This window comes from Xiphophorus maculatus, chromosome 5 (assembly GCF_002775205.1).
Source record: "Xiphophorus maculatus strain JP 163 A chromosome 5, X_maculatus-5.0-male, whole genome shotgun sequence".
NCBI lineage: Eukaryota > Metazoa > Chordata > Actinopteri > Cyprinodontiformes > Poeciliidae > Xiphophorus > Xiphophorus maculatus.
The window spans coordinates 27,865,112-27,883,508 of NC_036447.1; the positions used below are offsets into that span (position 1 = coordinate 27,865,112).

Sequence of the window (18,397 nt, forward strand, 5' to 3'; positions counted from 1 at the left end):
ATTATGCTGCGCTATGAACAGACTGTTTAAAACCCACTTTTTTGATTTTTTTTTGGCAAATATTTAAATGGGTCCTTTGTTCATCTAAATCAGCTGCAGTTTAAGCTGCAGATATGAGAGTTCAGAGGGCAAAACATTGTGATTGTCTGTAGGTTCCATCTGTGGCTCAAAAACTAAATTCATTAATGGTTTGGACTAAAACTGGAGCTGTGATGAGGAATATTTTGGGTAAAAGGACAATCTATACATGGATTCAAGCAAAAATCTATTTTTTTAAATGACTTATTCTTGAGGTATATAAAGAATAATGAATAAGGTAGATTTTTTTCAGGAATTATCCATAACTGGATAAAAATCTTAATTTTGTCTCCACTGTGAAATTTCTGAACCATCTGCACATTTATAAACAATTTGAAGATGTAGATACAGGATTATTTCCATGTCTGTAGAAACAACTGACTGTTTTTGTTACCAACTGGTGCCAAAATATACTGACCAACATGTGCAATATTTTGTTTTACTCATGTATGTACATACATGTTTTTACAGCTGAACAAGCATCTTATAATAAAATTCTGGTCATTTACATCCGTTGTCATTCTTGCTTCAAAAGTCAAGGTTTTCTAGAAAATTTCAGATTTTTTAAATCAAATAAAAAAAATTCCCAGTTTTTTTTCTTCTAAAAAATAGTTTTAAGGCAATTTTTTTGACATGAAACTGAGACCATTTCCAAAAGTTGAAACACTGGAAGTTTCCTAGGTATCCAAAATTTAAAATGTTCAACTTTTGAGAAACTAAGATCTTTCAGAAAAAAGTCTGACTAAAATATTAAGTTTCAGAAGACAAAAACTTGCTAAAATCTTTTTCTGAAAAACAAAATTGTTTCAGAAAAAGAAATTAAGCAAATTTAAACTTCTCAAGCTTCAATTGCTTTTTTGAGAAGTCAAAAATTTGAAGAAACTAAAATTTTGACACCTTACCCGCTTTTTAAGTTTTGAGAAATTCAGAAACTTTTTAGATGATTGTATGGGGGGGGGGGGGGGGGGGGGGGAGAAAGGAAGGAAATGAGGGTAACATAGATCACTACAATCTTAATTGAGTCAACTGCATTTCCATTTACCTTAAAACTTCACAAATTGGAATTACAAAAATGACCATTTTGAAGACACGTTTTCTGATGTTTGTGAAACTATTTTTTTCGACATCATCAGAATACCGACACAGTTTGTGCACATTTGTAGTGTGTGCATCTTGTCAAACATTTTCAACTCCAAAGCTTTCTATTCAAATTGTTGACTTTATAGCCAAATTCTGTGCATGTTCACCTACAGCAGCAACCAGAGAGCTTTCAAAAAACTCCAACTTTATTGTGGCAATTCTTACATCTATTAACCTTCTGTAACAATTAAAAAAAAATAAAATAAAAAATCTCTTTATCCGACTCCTGTAAATCTGCACAGACTGTTTACCTGTGGACTCCCGGCAGGTGGAGACGGGCTGCCTGTGTGGCAACACTGCAGATCAAGGAGTGAACCAGGAGTGACTGTGGTTAAATCTGATTTTGTACCCTGTCCAGAGCAAAAAATGGTTAAAAACCAAAAGTAAGTAAAGTGGACTCAGTAGTTAGTAGTTTATATATATATAAAATTTATATATACAGTATATATGTATATACTGTATATATCCTGTATATCCCTGATCTGTATATATAGCCTGATCTGAAAGTACTGTCACTTTAATTAAAGGTCCTCAAGTCAGTATGGTGGAATAAGCAGGTTATCTTCAACCACTAAAGCACTAAATTACAGCAGCACTCCAAAATGACACACTGGGAGGAAACGCCTCGTCCTCCGACACACACAATGATACTGGAAAACATTTCAATATGCAAAAGACAGCAACATACTGAATCCAAACAAATTAAATAAAATAAAATTAACCTAACCCCCTGCGCCACCACAGCACGCTTCTTTTAAAATTTTATTTTATTTGTTTGGTTTGGAGGCCTTGGTCCTCAACGCGGATGTCGCGGGTTCGACTCCCGGTCCCGGCGACCTTTGCCGCATGTCCTCCCCCCTCTCCTGTCTGCTTACTGTCATAAAAAATACAAGCCACTAGCGCTGCAAAAACTCTTCGGAGAAAAAAAAAACATCCTGCTGTTGATTATTCCAACCTAAAAATCAATGAGCAAAACATGTACGGTGCAGTGGTGGGAAACGAAGCTGTTTCCTCCATAACATCAATTTTTCTTTTTTTTTGTCTTTTCACCTGAGAATGGGCTATTGCATCCAAATGAGGGAAACCTAGATTTGTGTCACATTACGTTTGTTCCATGTTACACAAAAAAAATGGGAAAAAAAAGATGCGACCTGCAGAAGTACCGTTTTTACATAGCCGGCATAAACACACCGGAGTCTTTGTCTATACAGTGAACCCTCGCTGTAACACGGTTGACCTTTCACGGCCTCGCTGCTTTGCAGAGTTTTTTGTGCAGTTTTTTTTTCCACAGTGCATTGTGTTCTGCGTCCTGATTGGATAAACAGTCTCCGCACTTCTTCTCTATATACTGTAATGTGCCAACAACGTTACGGTATTTAAATATACGTAATACAGCTTGGCAAATTTTGGCAAATATTTTTGCCCAGAAGAAAAAAAGAGCAACAACAACTACTGATAACTATGTTCTTCTCTTGAAACAACACACCTGCACCACACAGGCTTCAGAAGAAAAAGACACCAGAGAGTGGAGTCAGGCGGCAGCGTCACAGTCACAGGCACAGTGAAATACACGAGTCACAATTTGTCCTACTGTACTTCGTTTTAATGATTAAAATGATTATTTTACTGTAGTTATTTGTAAGAAAACATTCTATTTGTTTTAAAAAAAAATGCTTAGGCCTGAAAACAGTTTTTGTTCTTTGGTTTCAATGTAGAGTATTTAATTATGCTGCATATAACAATTGTAAAAAATAAAGGTAACTACTTCACGGATTTCGCCTATCACGGGATCCTTTTGGAACGCAACCCCCGTGAAAAATGAGGGTTCACTGTAATAATAATAATAATAACAAGCTTTGGAGAGAAACAGAGTAGAAAAAAAAAGAATTTCAGAGCTGTGTTCCATTTTCCCACCCATCCAGAAAAAAACTTTCTTTTGGAGCACCCCCAAAAGAAAATGGACAACCTCCGTCATGTTAGCCATCTTTTTTGTTGTTGTAATTTTATGTTTTGCATAGCCAGACAGTGGGCATGAAGCTTTGCAACCACTTGAAGAGTTTTGAACAGAGAGCCGTCAGCAGAAGTGGTGGTGGGGGGTCTTGGTCCATATGAGCCCCCACCCCGACCCCGGCTGGTCCCCCCCACCCACTCAGCCTCCTGCTCACAGAGCGGGCTCTTTCTGGCGCTCGCGTCCGTTAGACGTCTTCTTAACTTTAGAGATTCCCTCCAGAGCGCCCGACTCCGTCACTCTGCACACACAGACAAAAAAATAAAAAACATAGAGGAGAACGCTTCATGTCAGACTGGGATCATTTTATATACAAAACAAATGAATAAAACTAGGATCCACTTTTTCCACTTGCACTACTGACATCTGAGGATTAGTTTGAGCTCATACAGAAAAACAATGCTGCCCAAACTTCTATTGAACCGCTACACTTGTTTGTTTGAGACAATAAAAGACTTTCTTTAACATTTTTAGGAAAATGTGCATTTTTACATTTCAAGCCACAAAGTTGAGCATGATGATTACTCATGATTAATCACAGCAATAAAGTGTGATTAATCAAATTTGAATTTTAATCGATTGACAGCACTACTTAAACCTTTCGTTTGTTTTTTGTAAACAGACATAAATGTACTGAACTACTTTCTTTTCCAATATCAGAGCCGATACAGATATTAATACAGGATCGGTGTAGCTCCACCTCTGACACACTCACACTTCATCCTTCTCCACGTCCTCTTCGTTCAGCGGGGGCTGCAGGTACGGGTTGTTGGACGCCGGTCGGAACTTGTAGCCAGTCAGAACAAAGAAGATCAGAGTGGACACTTCCACCAGGAACTGAGGACCAGAGGAAGGTGTGTGTTTTACAGGGAGACCTCAGTCAACTCAAATCATCTCAGTAAAGATTTTTTCACTTTTTTTAGTCTTTATTTTAGGGCTGCAACTGACAACTAATTTAGTAGTCAATTATTTTTGATCATATATCAATTATTCGGATTGTTCATTTAATCCCTTAAGCGATTTTTTACACAATATTTGAAATGAGCTACAAGATGCAAATGAAAAATTACTTCTTAAATAATAAAAAAAAGCATTTTGTTGCTTAAATGCAGTAACAGAATCATTTAGTGAATTTGAACCAGTTCAAAGTCAAATTTCACCACTTTAGGAGTTCTGGGTACAACATATTTACAGATGGTTTTTTTATCCAATATATTATACTGCACAATTTTAGCTTCATTGCTGCTCTGAATATGTTAAGTTCGTTCAGCATATTGACTTATTTTTTTAGTCTGTATATCCAGTTAATTAATCAATTGTTAAACTTGTTGACAATTATTTGAATAACTGGTTAATCACAATTAATCCAATTAATCATTTCAGCCCTAGTCTGTTTTTTACTGTAGACAATCCCAACTTCAGTTTCTCTGAACAGCTGAATATTAATAGAAGACTATAAAACAATTAACTACAGAAATGTCAGCCTACAGAGCAGCAGGCTAAAGAAAATACTCTATTGGTCCCCAACAGAAATTAAATGATAAAAATTTAATTAAAAGACTCTTGGAGTCTTACCTCATAACACCACTGCCACTGGAAGGGCATTGTGATCTTCAGCAAAATGGCTATGATCCTCGTGAAGAAGATGTAGCAAACGATCTACAATAAAGATTTAATTAAAGGCAGAAAATCAGACTGTTGAAACAGGATTAATGATTTGGCGCTTCCTTTAAAATCCTGGCAAATGTTACCGGGAGATGTTGTAATTTGATAAAAGTGTTCTGTTCAAAGATGAATAGGTTTATTTTTTTGCTTTTTGTTTGAACTAAAACTGAAAAATATCACCTTCATCAAAACTAACTCTATTTTTGTTTGGGTAATCTAGTTTTACAGCTGCCAGGAAAAACAGACATTTTTGTAGGACAAACTGAGCTCTGGTCAGAACTGCTGAGGCGTCTCTCTCACCATGACGTAGTAATGCCTGAACAGCTTGAGCTTCTCCAGGTTCTTGGCAGCTGGAAGAAACAAAACCCAAGTTTAGAGCAAAAAAGACAAACATGGTGATGCGTTCACTTAACTCAGGGAAAAACCAGCCCACCTTTTAAGTGACGGATGGACCTGCCGACAGAAAGATGAGGAAACACGTCAATCTAAAGATACTTAAATGTTTTATCAGGTCAAAATAACACTTTGCTAAATAGGTGAAAATTTAAGTCACAGCCGACCAGTCACACATTCATACACCGATGTGCAATTAGAGGTTAACCTCCGACCCCCAGGAGGAAACTGTAATCGAACCCACAACTTTCAGGTTCCGAGACAATTACTCTCTGTGCAGAACTCTGCTAGCTTACTTACAAATAAGCTGAATTTATTTATCAAAAAGTCTTAATTACCTACACAAAGTCAGATCAATGTCACATTAAACTTGGATGTAGACAAATATAGTCTATCATTTCCATTTTCTTCAAAGTTTTAAATATTGTTATAAATCAAAATTACATTTTTTTCTTAGCTTCTCCATTTTAATTCCATGTTTTCCCAAAGTAAAATCAATATTTCACCAAAAAAGTTTCTATAATCATATGTTTGGTAAAAACAAAAATTTCTGTACCGTTAAAGACTGTATTAATAGGGTATATTTTAATGACTTATCAGTTCTGTAAAGCTTCTACAAATCTATCAGTTTGTTAATAATTATAGGCATATTGAGAATTTAAAAAGGTAGAACACAATACTGTCAAAGTGAGAAACAGTGTTTCCACATTATTACCCTTATGAGTGGTCCTTCAGTCAGAAAACTCAAAAATTCGATCATTTTCTGATCACTGACAGCATCTACCTAAGTGCTAACAGGATGCTAACAGTAGCAATTTCTACTAATGGTAACAGACTCAAAGTTAGCTATTTTCAGTGTTCAGAATGGAATTGAGAGGAAGCACAAAATAAAAAAGCAGTTTAAAAGGAGACTATGTTTTCACAAAGGTAAGTTGGTTGGTTATTCAGGCTTCTATGACGCCAAACGACACTCCAGTTGAGGCTAGCAATGATAACGGCTAACAAAATATGCTAAAGACTGCTAAAGACATCAGTTTAGTTTTTGTGTGAAATTAGTGAAACCCTTTTATGGCCACTTCTCTTTTTGACAAGTGACCTCTGACCTCATCTCTGGTTACTGAATTCAAAGTCCAAACAACGTGTTGTAGTACTTTGTGTTAATTAGAGATGCACCGATCCAATGTTAATATCTGTATTGGTACCGATATTGAAAGAAAAAAAAAATCTAGATCGGGTATCAGTGATGTTCATGATCCATAAAGCCAGATGTATTCAGGCTAATTTTATGACTTATGGTCTGAGCGACGTTATGCTTTATTATTTTACATTATATTTAGAATTTCTAACTGCACTTTCTGAACAATTTGAAAGAAAGTTTGTTGGAGTTGGATTTTTGCATGTTTCACTAAGATAGTCAACCTACAGTTTTAGTCAGTGTCAGTTTATTATTTACTTCACATTGGCTGCTATACTCCTAATTGCACTGACTGAACAAATTAAAGTTTTACATTAGCTTGTGAAGCTATTGGTATATTTAAGTGAGCTGTACTGCTGCACAGTTATCAAATACATTTGTAATTCAGCACATTTATGTCTGTGTTTAAAAAAAACCCAGAAATGTTTTAAATGGTTTAAGCACTAAATCTGAAATGGTAGTGAAAAATGTGCACCGGTGCATCCCTTGTGTTAAAGAACAAAACTAGATCTACAGTTAACACGGCCTCTTCAGGCTACACATCACACTGACCAGACGACAGGGAACAGGATGGCTCCGCAGCAGATGAGGTCCACCAGGAAGAGGATCTCCTTCCACAGATAGTACTCACTGTAGCCTTCCTCTGTCGACTCGATGATGATATAGGCAACATTCGCCAGCACCTGGTAGGAAGACACACACACAAACACACACAGATATATTAGAAAGGCACAAACTTCAAACTATATGCAGGTTCCCAAACACACACACGTTTGTGTGGCTATCTTTGTGGGGAGATTCCATTGACTTCCATTAATTTCTACAGTCGAAACCTCACCCTTATCGCTTACAGCCTAAACCATTATATATCTAACTTTAACCAAAATTCAATTTGCACCTTAGTCCTAAATCTGACCCTTGACCCAAAAACAGCATTTACCCTTGTGGGAACCAGGCTTTGGTCCCCACAACGTTGTATGTGTCAGGAACATGGTTCCCACAAAGTATTAAAAACAAACACACACACACACAATACCTGCAGAGGGATGACTATTACGAAGATCATCTTCTCTTTGTAAGAGAGGGCGTATTTAATGAAAGCCCAGCCCATCCCAATTAGTGCCAGAGTGATGAACAGGAGCGCCCCCTTCAGCCTGACAAATACAGGAGTATTAATACAGAATGCTAAAAACAAATAGGATTCAAACTAGAGATGAATGACATATCAGGATCAACATTGGTATCGGACGATGTTCGTCATTTTTTGACATTCTGATATTGGCCCAAATTAAAAGTGTGCCGATGTAATAACGGACTTTTACCATATTCTCCGGACTATAGGTCACTTCGGAGTGTAAGCAGCCTAAGTCAAAAAAATGTGTCATGAAGAGGAAAAAAAACATATACGTGTCTATCTGGACTCTATTTAAAAAGAACTGTGACTCACATTCATGATATACGGTATTTTCCAAACTATATTTCAGGTATTTGTTTGGCCATGTGAGAGAGAGTGTTCAACTTCAGCAGAGAGGCCATTTCAGTGGTGTGGTCCATTTTTTTCATGGTAGAGAATATGTATGTCAGCTAAAATTTTCACACCAGTGCATCTCTAATTAAAAAAACCCCAGCAGAAATAACTTACAGGTGTGTGATATAATACATGACGGCCCAGCCTTCGATAGGATGACCCTCGATGTTGATAAAGTGGTAGTTGATCTGTGAAAAACAGAAGCCATGGACACATAAACTACTTTGTCTGTTGTGATAAAACAGAAAATACCTCAAGCTGTTGTTGAGAACGTGAAGAGAATTACTAGCACTGTGACCTACACTGTGGAAAACTAAAGATGTGGACTTGGTGAATGCCAGTGCAGCCATCAGCCAGTGGATCTTAAAAACGCTGTATCTGTAAAGAAGCAGATGAGGAAAAAAACTTCATATTTAAAGTTAGTAAGATGGCTGCGGAGATGAGTCACTCCTTAATCCTTAACGGCCTTTTACAATTCAAGACTGTGTGCTTGTTTGGTTTGGGTGTGGGAATCTCCTGTGCCCTGCAGGTGCAAACCCTCCGAAATGTAAACAACCTGAGAATCTTGGGTTTATGCTAGTTAACCATCTGGCTAACTTTGTGGTCTGTGTGGTTAGCATGATACTAAAGTCTTAAACTCAATGAAGAGACCAAGAACAGTACCCCCTTTTTGCTTTGGATAAAAGACAAAAAACACAGAATGACATTAAGAAAGATAAAAAGAACCTAATCAGTAACAATGTGAATGTTTGCATTGTCCTAATCAGAGCAAACAACAAAAATAAGGAGAATCAAAACCCAGTTAGATAAAAAAGAAGGATTAGCACATGTAGCGACATTTTTGTGTCCACCACAATATGACAAAACCTCTGGGATGTAAAAGAAATCACAATTTGAGTGTAGTTCATGCCATGTACCTGTGCTTCATGAGCGTGTAGACCCACACCATAGCAGCAACGAAGAAGACTCCGGCCATACATATGTAAAGACGAGGTAAAGGGATTTCGGCTGCAGACAGGAAGCTCCCTGGGTTCATCTCTACCACATCCACCTGCAGGGAGGTGGAGGAAGAAAATGTTAAATGAACACCTATCAGACACCTGAGGGCTGGCAGAGCATCACCAACGCTCGTTGACTCACTGTCAAGGCATAAGGCAGCTTGACTCCGGCCACCTTGTTCCGACAGTAGTGGAACTTCAGGCTGTACAGACCCTGATCCTTTGGGCCAATGACCAGGCGGAACTGTAGAGGAGGAGAGACATTAAACCAGATGGCACAACAATCGATACGCATCACTGGATTGGACGGCACCCATCAGCCGCCGCAGCAAGTGACGCGCTCCTTTAGCCGCCATTGCTACGCATCGAGTCACGTCCACAAAACCATACTGTTCCAATGCAGGATGAGCAGGAAGCGGTCACAAGAATGGCATCCTTAATTCTAACCTGATTTCTATAAAATTACTTATCAAAGATGAGAAAATTGCAGATCTTCAGATTCGTAAACTATGTATTCTTCCTGGATTTGAATCTATAAATATTTTGCTTTCTGAGAGAAGACTAAGTGGATCTGTTTTTTATATTGGTCAATAATTTAATTTTCCATAATTGCAGCTGTAGAAGGCATAGTATGTTCAAGTTTAACTAACTATTGCTTCTATAGTTTATGAAAACTTTTATCCTAAATCACGATCGTCATGTATATCGCCATGTTCTACGGACAAATGAGGCAATCACACACAGACCCATTGCCATAGCAACAATAAGACAAAAGCTCTGCAAGCCGACAGAGCAGAGATTACATTCATGGGCATCAGGAACCAAAGAACGCATAAACATTTCTCCCCATAAAAAGTACGTAAAAACTATGAAGCACAACATTCAGTTTGTTACAGTATCATGTATCTGAATTGATGTTTATTTTGCAATTATTAATAATTGGTTGTCTGAACTCAATGGTTGTTGATTAACTAATTTGAACTCCACCAATGACCTATCAGAGAGTGGGTGTTTCGGTTGCCTTATTTTAGAGTTACAGGGTATATAATGACTTGCAAAATCCATCATTTTAACCCTTAAATAAATTCTAGGAGTGCAAAACAAAGGTTTCATTTATTCACTCCCGATGCTCCATAGATATCTTTATATTCTTTTGGGTCGTATTTTTCAGTCGGTTCATTCTTCTCTGTTGGATGTAACGTTTTCTTGTCTATGATGTCATTACATTTGACGGCAATTAAAAGAGAAACCCTTTTTTAGATTTTTTTTGCCGGTCATTTTCCCGACCAGCGATATTCCTGACTCAGTCCTTACATGCACCATTGTCATGTGGCGTTACATCACGTAGATGTCCAATCCTGTAAAATACATCAACGAGCAAAGCCAACCAAACGCTGCCAAATGTTGTCTAAATCAGTGTTTTTCAACCACTGTGAGTGATCGTCAGGTGTACCGTGGAAATTTCACTTAATTGGTCTAAAAAGATTTTTTGAAAACAAATTAATTATCTACAAATAATATGCTATCTTCGCGTGTCTGTGCTGTAGTAGTGACTAGCGGCATAATCATGTAATTTCCTTACCACTAGATGGCAGTAGGTACATAGCATTGTACGTTAAAACAAGAGAATTAGTGATGCGTGAATGTGACAGGGAGCGGTGAGAGCGTTGTATCTAGCAAGACTGTGATGACAGTGATGGAAACGTTTTTGAAAAGAAAAAATTCTAACTCCGATCTGGTCCCTGGACAAAATTCGGACCCAGATGAAGGCCCTAGTATGAGTGGATATCAACAGAAGACAAATACCGTGAGCTCGAGACAGTACAGTGAGAGTTACATTTCATTTGGATTTACTTTCACCGGGGATGCAACGACACCGACTCCGTTGTGCTTGGTATGCGGTGAAAAGCTATCCAACAGTTCTATGGTACCAAGCAAGCTTAAACGCCATCTCCAAACGAAACACCCTTCGCTTCAAAACAAGAAAGCAGACTATTTTGTTCTCCTGCGTAAACACATGGAGAAACAGGCAACGTTTTATGAGAAAAACCACAAAGGTAAATGAGAGAGCCCTTAAAGCTAGCTACCACGTAGCTGAACTTGTAGCTAAATCAAAAAGGTCCCACACTGTGGCAGAGACATTAATATTACCCGCATGCAAAGCCATTGTAAATGAGATGCTCGGACCTGAAGCGGTTAAAGAAATAGCAAAAGTCCCTCTCTCAGATAACACAATTTCCAGACGTATTGATGACATGTCTGCAGACATCGAAAGTGTGGTTTTAGAAAAGATCCGTATCAGTGAGAAATTTGCGTTGCAACTTGACGAGTGTACTGATATTAGCGGACATGCTCAACTCTTGGCGAATGTGCGTTTTGTGGATGGAGACGCAATCAGAGAAAACTTCCTATTTTGCAAGCCATTCCCAGAAAGGACAACAGGAGAAGACATTTTTCGGGTCACATCAGAATATCTTGAACAAGAAGGACTTAAGTGGGAAAACTGCACGAGTGTCTGCACTGATGGAGCTGCAGCCATGGTCGGGCGCACCAAAGGCTTTGTAAGCAGAGTGAAGGAAAGAAACCCAGATGTAATTATTACACACTGTTTCTTACACCGTGAGGCCCTCATGGCCAAGACTTTACCAGCAGACCTAGCGCCTGTCTTGAATGATGTTGTAAATATGGTAAACTTTGTGAAGGCACGACCTGTGAAAAGCCGCATATTTGCATCTTTGTGTGAGGAAATGGGAGCGGAGCATAAGACCTTGTTGTTTCATACGGAGATCCGATGGTTGTCGCGCGGCAAGGTACTAGCCCGTGTGTATGAGCTGCGGGAGGAACTCAGAGTGAATCTGACAAATGAGGGGTCCGATTACGCAAAGCTGCTTGCAAGTGATGAGTGGTGTGCAAGGCTGGCATACCTGGCGGATATTTTTCACCATCTGAATGAACTGAACACACGAATGCAAGGCCGAAATGAAAACCTGCTCACAAGTACGGCTAAAATAAAAGGATTCCGCTCAAAGGTGCACCTCTGGCAACAACATGTGGAAAGTGGCAACCTTGAAATGTTCCCACTAACGAAGAAATGGCAAAATGTTCACACTGCTGCACTGTGTGAAATAATAGGTGGACATTTAAAAACTCTCCAGGAGAAGATGTCATTTTATTTCTCTTCAGCCTTCACTGAATGCCTTGACTGGGTTAGGGACCCATACAGCTCAGCAGTTGTTGGAAAGAACATGACTTTGCAGGAGCAGGAAGAACTAACTGAACTGAGACAAAATCGTGGTTTAAAGCTCAGCTTTGCTGATCTACCTTTGGACAGTTTTTGGTTGACTGCTGCCAAGGAGTTCCCTGTTCTGGCAAACAAAGCTATTTTAACATTGCTCCCATTTTCCACAACATATCTGTGTGAAGTGAGCTTCTCAAGCCTGGCTATGATAAAAACTAAAGACAGAGAGAGACTGAGAGCTGTTGAGGAAGAGCTTCGTGTGTGTCTTTCTTCAATTCCTGCCAGGATATCAGCTCTGTGTTCATCCAAACATGCACAGGTTTCACACTAAATGAGTAAAATATACAGATACTAACATTTTGTGCATACCACTCTTCATATTGTAACAGTGAAATCTTTCCCAAATATTATTGCTTCTCTCAGTTTTCTACAACCTCTTTAAATTTAAGACCACATTGTTGTGCCACTGTTCAGGTGTTCTTTTGAAGTGGACATGTTAAGTGCAATTTGAAATATGAAATATAAAATATGATAAAAAATAAATGTTTGTGTTTATTTGATTCCGATTCAATACGAATGACTATATATTTAATATAGGTGGCGATAGAGTATCATTTGTTTACATTTTTGGTTGGTGGTGTGCCTCGTGATTTTTTCAATGAAAACAATGTACCTTGGCTCAAAAAAGGTTGAAAAACACTGGTCTAAATGAAGAGAAAAGGGCACTTACGCTGAAGTTGTATAAGCCATTCCTTTTGTCCAGGGCTAAAATCGGGTTGACTGAATTGTTCAGCTGCAAGAAATTCCAGTTAAGACGCTGATTTAAAGAACAAACTGCACAAAAATGTATCCACAAGAAAAACTAAAAAAATCTCACCAGGAATGTAGTTTCCTCCGGTTTCTTAGCGTCCTCAACAGGGTTTGACTTTTCATTTGCTGGTGGTACTTTTTCCTGACCTCCTGGGATCTCTTTATCATCATCTTGATTTGTGTCTGACTTTCCTGGTTCCCCATTTGAATCGTCAGCAGCCCTCTTTGTAACCTTCTTTTTTTCTAAACAACAGAAATGGAGGCATAGAAACACATCAAGATTAACTTTAGTCACTTTAAAACAATGGCGTCATTCACTCTGCAGCAGCTAATTTGAGGAAGCGTTAGAATCAGCAACACAAACCTTTAGGTTCATCCGACTTGGCTTTGGCAATCAGGAAGTTATCCTGAACGCCCATGGCGCTCACGTTGACCCTAGAAGGACAGAAGTCAAACTCTTAACCTTCGCACAAAGCTGTGATACATTAGGAACTTATGAACCTAAAACAACACACACAACAGATGCTTGCTGTCAATGAGAAAAAGAATGAGAGGTTCGTCGTTGGTGGTCTTCGTGGGCGGGCACGCCTCGGTCTCCTCCGCCTACAGGAGAACACAACAAGACTCTTACCATCTCCGGTGAAAAAAAAATTTGAAATGAATAACGTTGAACAGATAATATATTATCGAGGATATGTTTTACTAAACAGAATACTGATTGAGAGCTGTAGAAAACCAGACGTTTAATTATGAAGGCGGGTACTCACTGTGTACGACAACACCCCATTAACCCGAGACCTGGACAGGCTGAAGCCAACCTACAGCAGACAACAATGTGGACATGAATCAGTTTTTGATATGACTGGCATTTATTTCCATCAATAGTCAGAGAAAACCTATGATTAGTTGTGGTTAGGCCCGTCATGATACATTTTTCTGGATGATAAATTGTCCCAGACAATTATAATTTATCATATGATTCACTGATTTATTGCTTATTGTGGGAGCACAGGTGGGCATTTCTTGTATTGTTTATTATGAAAAATTTCTTAGGAGAATTCCGATTTATTCTTGTCTCAACTTTCAATTAATGTAAAATATTATTATTATATTATTGGAATTTTTTTTTTTTCCTTTTTTTTTCTCCGAAGAGTTTTTGCGGCACTAGTGGCTCGTATTTTTTCTACAGTAGGCCCCTCCTTCCCCTCCTTCCACCGCAGAAAGGAGGGTGAGGAGAGGGGGGAAGACATGCGGCAAAGGTCGTCGGGACCGGGAGTCGAACCCACGACGTCCGCGTCGAGAACTAAGGCCTCCTAACGTGGGACGTGCTAACCCCCTGCGCCACCACAGCACGCCCCGGAAATCTTATTTTTACTATGTTCTCTGCTGTTTGTTCCACGAGAGCATCTACAAATATCAGTAAATTAAAAAATATAATAAAAAGCAATTACTGTGTGCAGCTTAGTGATAGAAATCATTTCTTTATGTAAGAGATGTTGTGAAGAAACCCATTTCAGATGAGCATGGTTTTCTCAAGCAAAACGTTTCGACTTCTCAAAGTCGTTTTCTTTAGTAAAATTTATGATTTTTCAAACTCAGAAACTTCAAAGTTTTTTTTCTAGCAAATTTCTGAGATTAATCTCAAAATATCTGAAATTTTTGGCAGAAAAGTGCTCCCTTTGTATCAACTATGGCCTACAGCAAAAAGTATCTTAAATAAATAGCAAAAAAGTAGTTTGGGTCACAGAACAAACAGAGGTTTCCTCTTTTCAGCACTGCGTAATCAAGCATTTCAAAACTGAGCAGTGAGTAAATTACACCAGTCTTACAAATGAAGAGAAAATGTATTCAATAAAGAAAAGACTAACTGTATCAATTACCTCATTATTTCATTTCTCAACCAGGACCTAATAGAACATACTAGAGTTCTCACTGCAAAACTAATATGGGCAGAAAAAAATGACTACTGCTTCCTTCAACTTTTCTTTTTCTTTATAGTTACCTGAAAGAAAATGAAAACAAACTGACTTACTAGGTAGATGCTGTAGTTCACAGTGTCATTGAGCCACAGGGAGGACAGACTCACTTTCAGAAATCCATTTGCAAAGAAACCAAAATTGTTGAGGTCAATGGCAAACCGTGTCTCGTTCTGAAAGAAAAAAAAACAAGTTTAAAATTTGTGATCACAAATACTTTAATCATACATAAGATAATTGGCTCTCAGAATGAACGAAAAACAAATTTGAAGGTTTCGGTTGAAGCAAATTTAGTCCATTAGCTAAAATCAACATTTCTCATGTTGATTTCAGCTCATTTGTGAAATACTTTATGGAAATACCTAAAAATGATATATTTAAGAAATGTCTGGGAGGTTTTTTTGTCCCAACGTTTGGTGAAAATTGAGAGACTGTCTCAATTTATAACGTAAACACATGATATCAGTATCATTTAAAGCTTACTCTAAATGATTTTTCAGCTATAATTGTTTGTTTTTTACGCAGAACAATTTGCACGGCGCTAACATGCCCACTGTCACATTTGACCCGATATAAATGTTGTCCACATGCCAAACAGGCGCCGCTTTTTCTTGTTTAATCGGTTACTTTTTCCACAAACATAAACATTTTAAAGATCACAAATTGTAATTTAATACATTCATAATCACAGTGACTCAGTTTTGGTTTGACCTTTATAAATTTTGAGCCTATAAACAAAGTTCAGGTTTTCTAGAAACCATGAAATGGCCACAGCCGAAGCTTGCTACTGCATAATCTCCTTCACAAACACATACATATTTGACATAAATACAACAGTGTGACACTGTGTTAACATGTTTTATGACACTGAATGTAATCAACACGCTGTGGGTTTAGTGAAGCAACGTCAATGTTCGTGGCGTTAGCATTAGCTACCCGGGCTAACGCTGACGTTACTCTAGTCTAAACGTTACATTGTCTATAAAATTGTTATAAGTACACCTCTGCATAACACTGTATCCTTATTAACGTATAAGAGAATAAAGAAAGAAAGAAATATGGACCAACTTACAACAAAGAATAGCTTATTAACTGTAACAGAAAAGATTTAAAGTGCATCTGAAATTCAAAAATAAAATTAAATCCTTAATTAAACTATTAACATTTTTTTGACTGACCATGTCAAACCATATGATACTGAAAAATAAAATTACATAAAATCAATAAATAATAATGCATTCAAACTGATCACCAACATTAACTCAGGAGCACTATATTAAACTATATAAAAAAAAAAACTTTAACCTGCAAAACAAAAATATATAAAATAATTTGTGCTGATTTTTTTAAAATCAAAGATGATGTCTGGATTAATGGGTACAATGAGCACGTTTTGCAATGCACAGCGTTTCGAAGCGGGGTTTGAAGCAGGACACAGCAACTCTCAGCTCCTGCTCAATGTGTAGCCGGGACCTGGATTTGCTTTTCAGAGCAGCAACAGCAGAGAAGCCAGTCTCACACAAGCAAGAAGTTGCAAATGGAAGAAGAATGTGCACAGCTCTTTGTCCTAAGAGTGGATATTGCTTCTCCACATTCAGCCAGAATTCACTCAGTGTCTGGGATGTGAAACTTAGTCTCAATATGGAGTCAGATGTGATGTCTATGAACTGCTCCTCCTCTGCAGAGCTAAAACCAGGTGGAGCTGGTGCATTAAAAGGATCTCTCACCCAGTCATACTGGGAACTGTTTTCAGGGAAGTACTTTGTAAGGAATCCCATCAGTGATGAAATATGCTTCTTAAAATATAGCGTGGTTGGGGTGTAATGTCTTTAAGTGGCGCCTTAATTTATTTGGCTTCATGCTGTCCGCTGCCAACATTTAGAGACACAGTAAGCACACCGGTCTTTCCTCGTCTCCCACCGTAGTCACAGTGAAGCCAAGCGCTACATACGCTTCGTCATATTTCCTTGTCTCAGCTTTTGGGAGACTTTCGTTTGTCTCTTTATCTCCATCTCTCTTCGCCTGTCTTCTCATCCCTGTTAAATATTTTTCCATGGTGTCACTTGAGGGTCTGCTACACTTCGTGTCTACACTTCATCATACTCATACTATGTGTAAAGCGCTCAAACCCCTACACCACCGAGTGAATGCTCCCTGCGCACACTCTGCCAATGAGAGCGCCACTGCCCCCTAATGTAGTGGAGGTGCAATTGCACTTTATTCTAGGACAGTAAAAATAAATAAAAAAGCATGTTCCCCCGAGGTCAAACGCGTCCCACTTGATGGAGCCTCGCGGGCCCCCAGGGGGATGCGCCCCACTATTTGAGAAGCACTGCTCTAAACCAAAACAGTGTTGCGCACTCACCTCTAGCCTGAGCTTGTGTATCCTCGCGTTACACCCCGACAGCAGCACTAAGAGTAAAATTACTGCAACGGACAACTGTATGTGCGGCACAGCCATCACAACACCTGCTAACGTTGACTGTTAGCTGTCGACAATTCTGCCAGATGGCTAAACAACAAGCTTGCTAGCAGTCCTTCCGGTCTCGAGTCGTTACAATGAAATGTATCTTCAAAAACGACGCTCAGCCGCACAAATGACCCACTTCGTTGTTAAATAACAACACCGTCTTTTATGCTTTCCAATGTATAAGTTCTTTCATTGCGTGAACTACCAGCCAGCTTGTCGTAGACGTTGGGAAGCTGCCACTTCCTGGTTTGCGATATCACGGAGGGTTCGGACGGAGCCGTCACAACCTGAAGAACAACAAATGATTTGTTCTACAGCTGGAATAAATATATCCCGCAGGCCAGTGAGGGGGAAACATGATTTATGGCGACTCTTCAGTCAAAAATGTTATTAACAGTGTCAAAAGTTTCTATTGACACGATTTGTCTATACCTTGTATTCGTTGTGCTACATTACGTCACGTGGTTTAACTAGGACGTGGACGTGAAGGGAACCACCCCTCCACGTCGTATAAGATCTGAGACTAGTAAATAAATAAATAAATAAATGAGGAGAAAAACGAGTTTAAACAACTCCAAAAAGGTCAAAGTGATGTCAATAAAGTTGGATAACCTCACTAAAAATTCTGTTACTTGTAGAGACCCTTCATCAAAAGGACCCCGCCAACAAAACTGCTGTGAAACGTTTGTGCTCCACTTGTCCTGGTTTGTACAGCAACATTGTTGTGTTTTTAATAAATATTTCCAGAGGTTTCGAAAGTTCAACCAGCCCCCCTCCACTTCTTCAAATCAATCAGAATCGGTGCCAGTCAACATAATGGCTAAATGTGTGCTGCAAAAATGTTTGCTTGTGCTACTTTTGCTTTGAAGATATTGGTGGAAGTTTGAATGTCAACAGG

The 18,397-nt window shown here is 38.6% G+C and overlaps 1 protein-coding gene across 1 annotated transcript; it reads right to left on the reverse strand.

Annotated features, from left to right (window-relative positions):
* Positions 1-2,928: 2,928 nt before the first annotated feature.
* Positions 2,929-17,962, reverse strand: LOC102233384 (protein GPR108-like). Its single transcript, XM_023334061.1, has 18 exons — positions 17,395-17,962; positions 15,086-15,202; positions 13,821-13,871; positions 13,571-13,656; positions 13,418-13,488; positions 13,121-13,296; positions 12,974-13,036; positions 9,148-9,249; positions 8,925-9,058; positions 8,310-8,385; positions 8,122-8,195; positions 7,516-7,633; positions 7,032-7,162; positions 5,325-5,344; positions 5,192-5,241; positions 4,802-4,885; positions 3,942-4,063; positions 2,929-3,467 (listed from the first exon to the last, which is right to left on the reverse strand). Exons 1-18 carry the CDS (start codon positions 17,488-17,490, stop codon positions 3,380-3,382), a joined length of 1,659 nt encoding a protein of 552 aa, XP_023189829.1. The 5' UTR covers positions 17,491-17,962; the 3' UTR covers positions 2,929-3,379.
* Between the last annotated feature and the right edge of the window lie 435 nt (positions 17,963-18,397).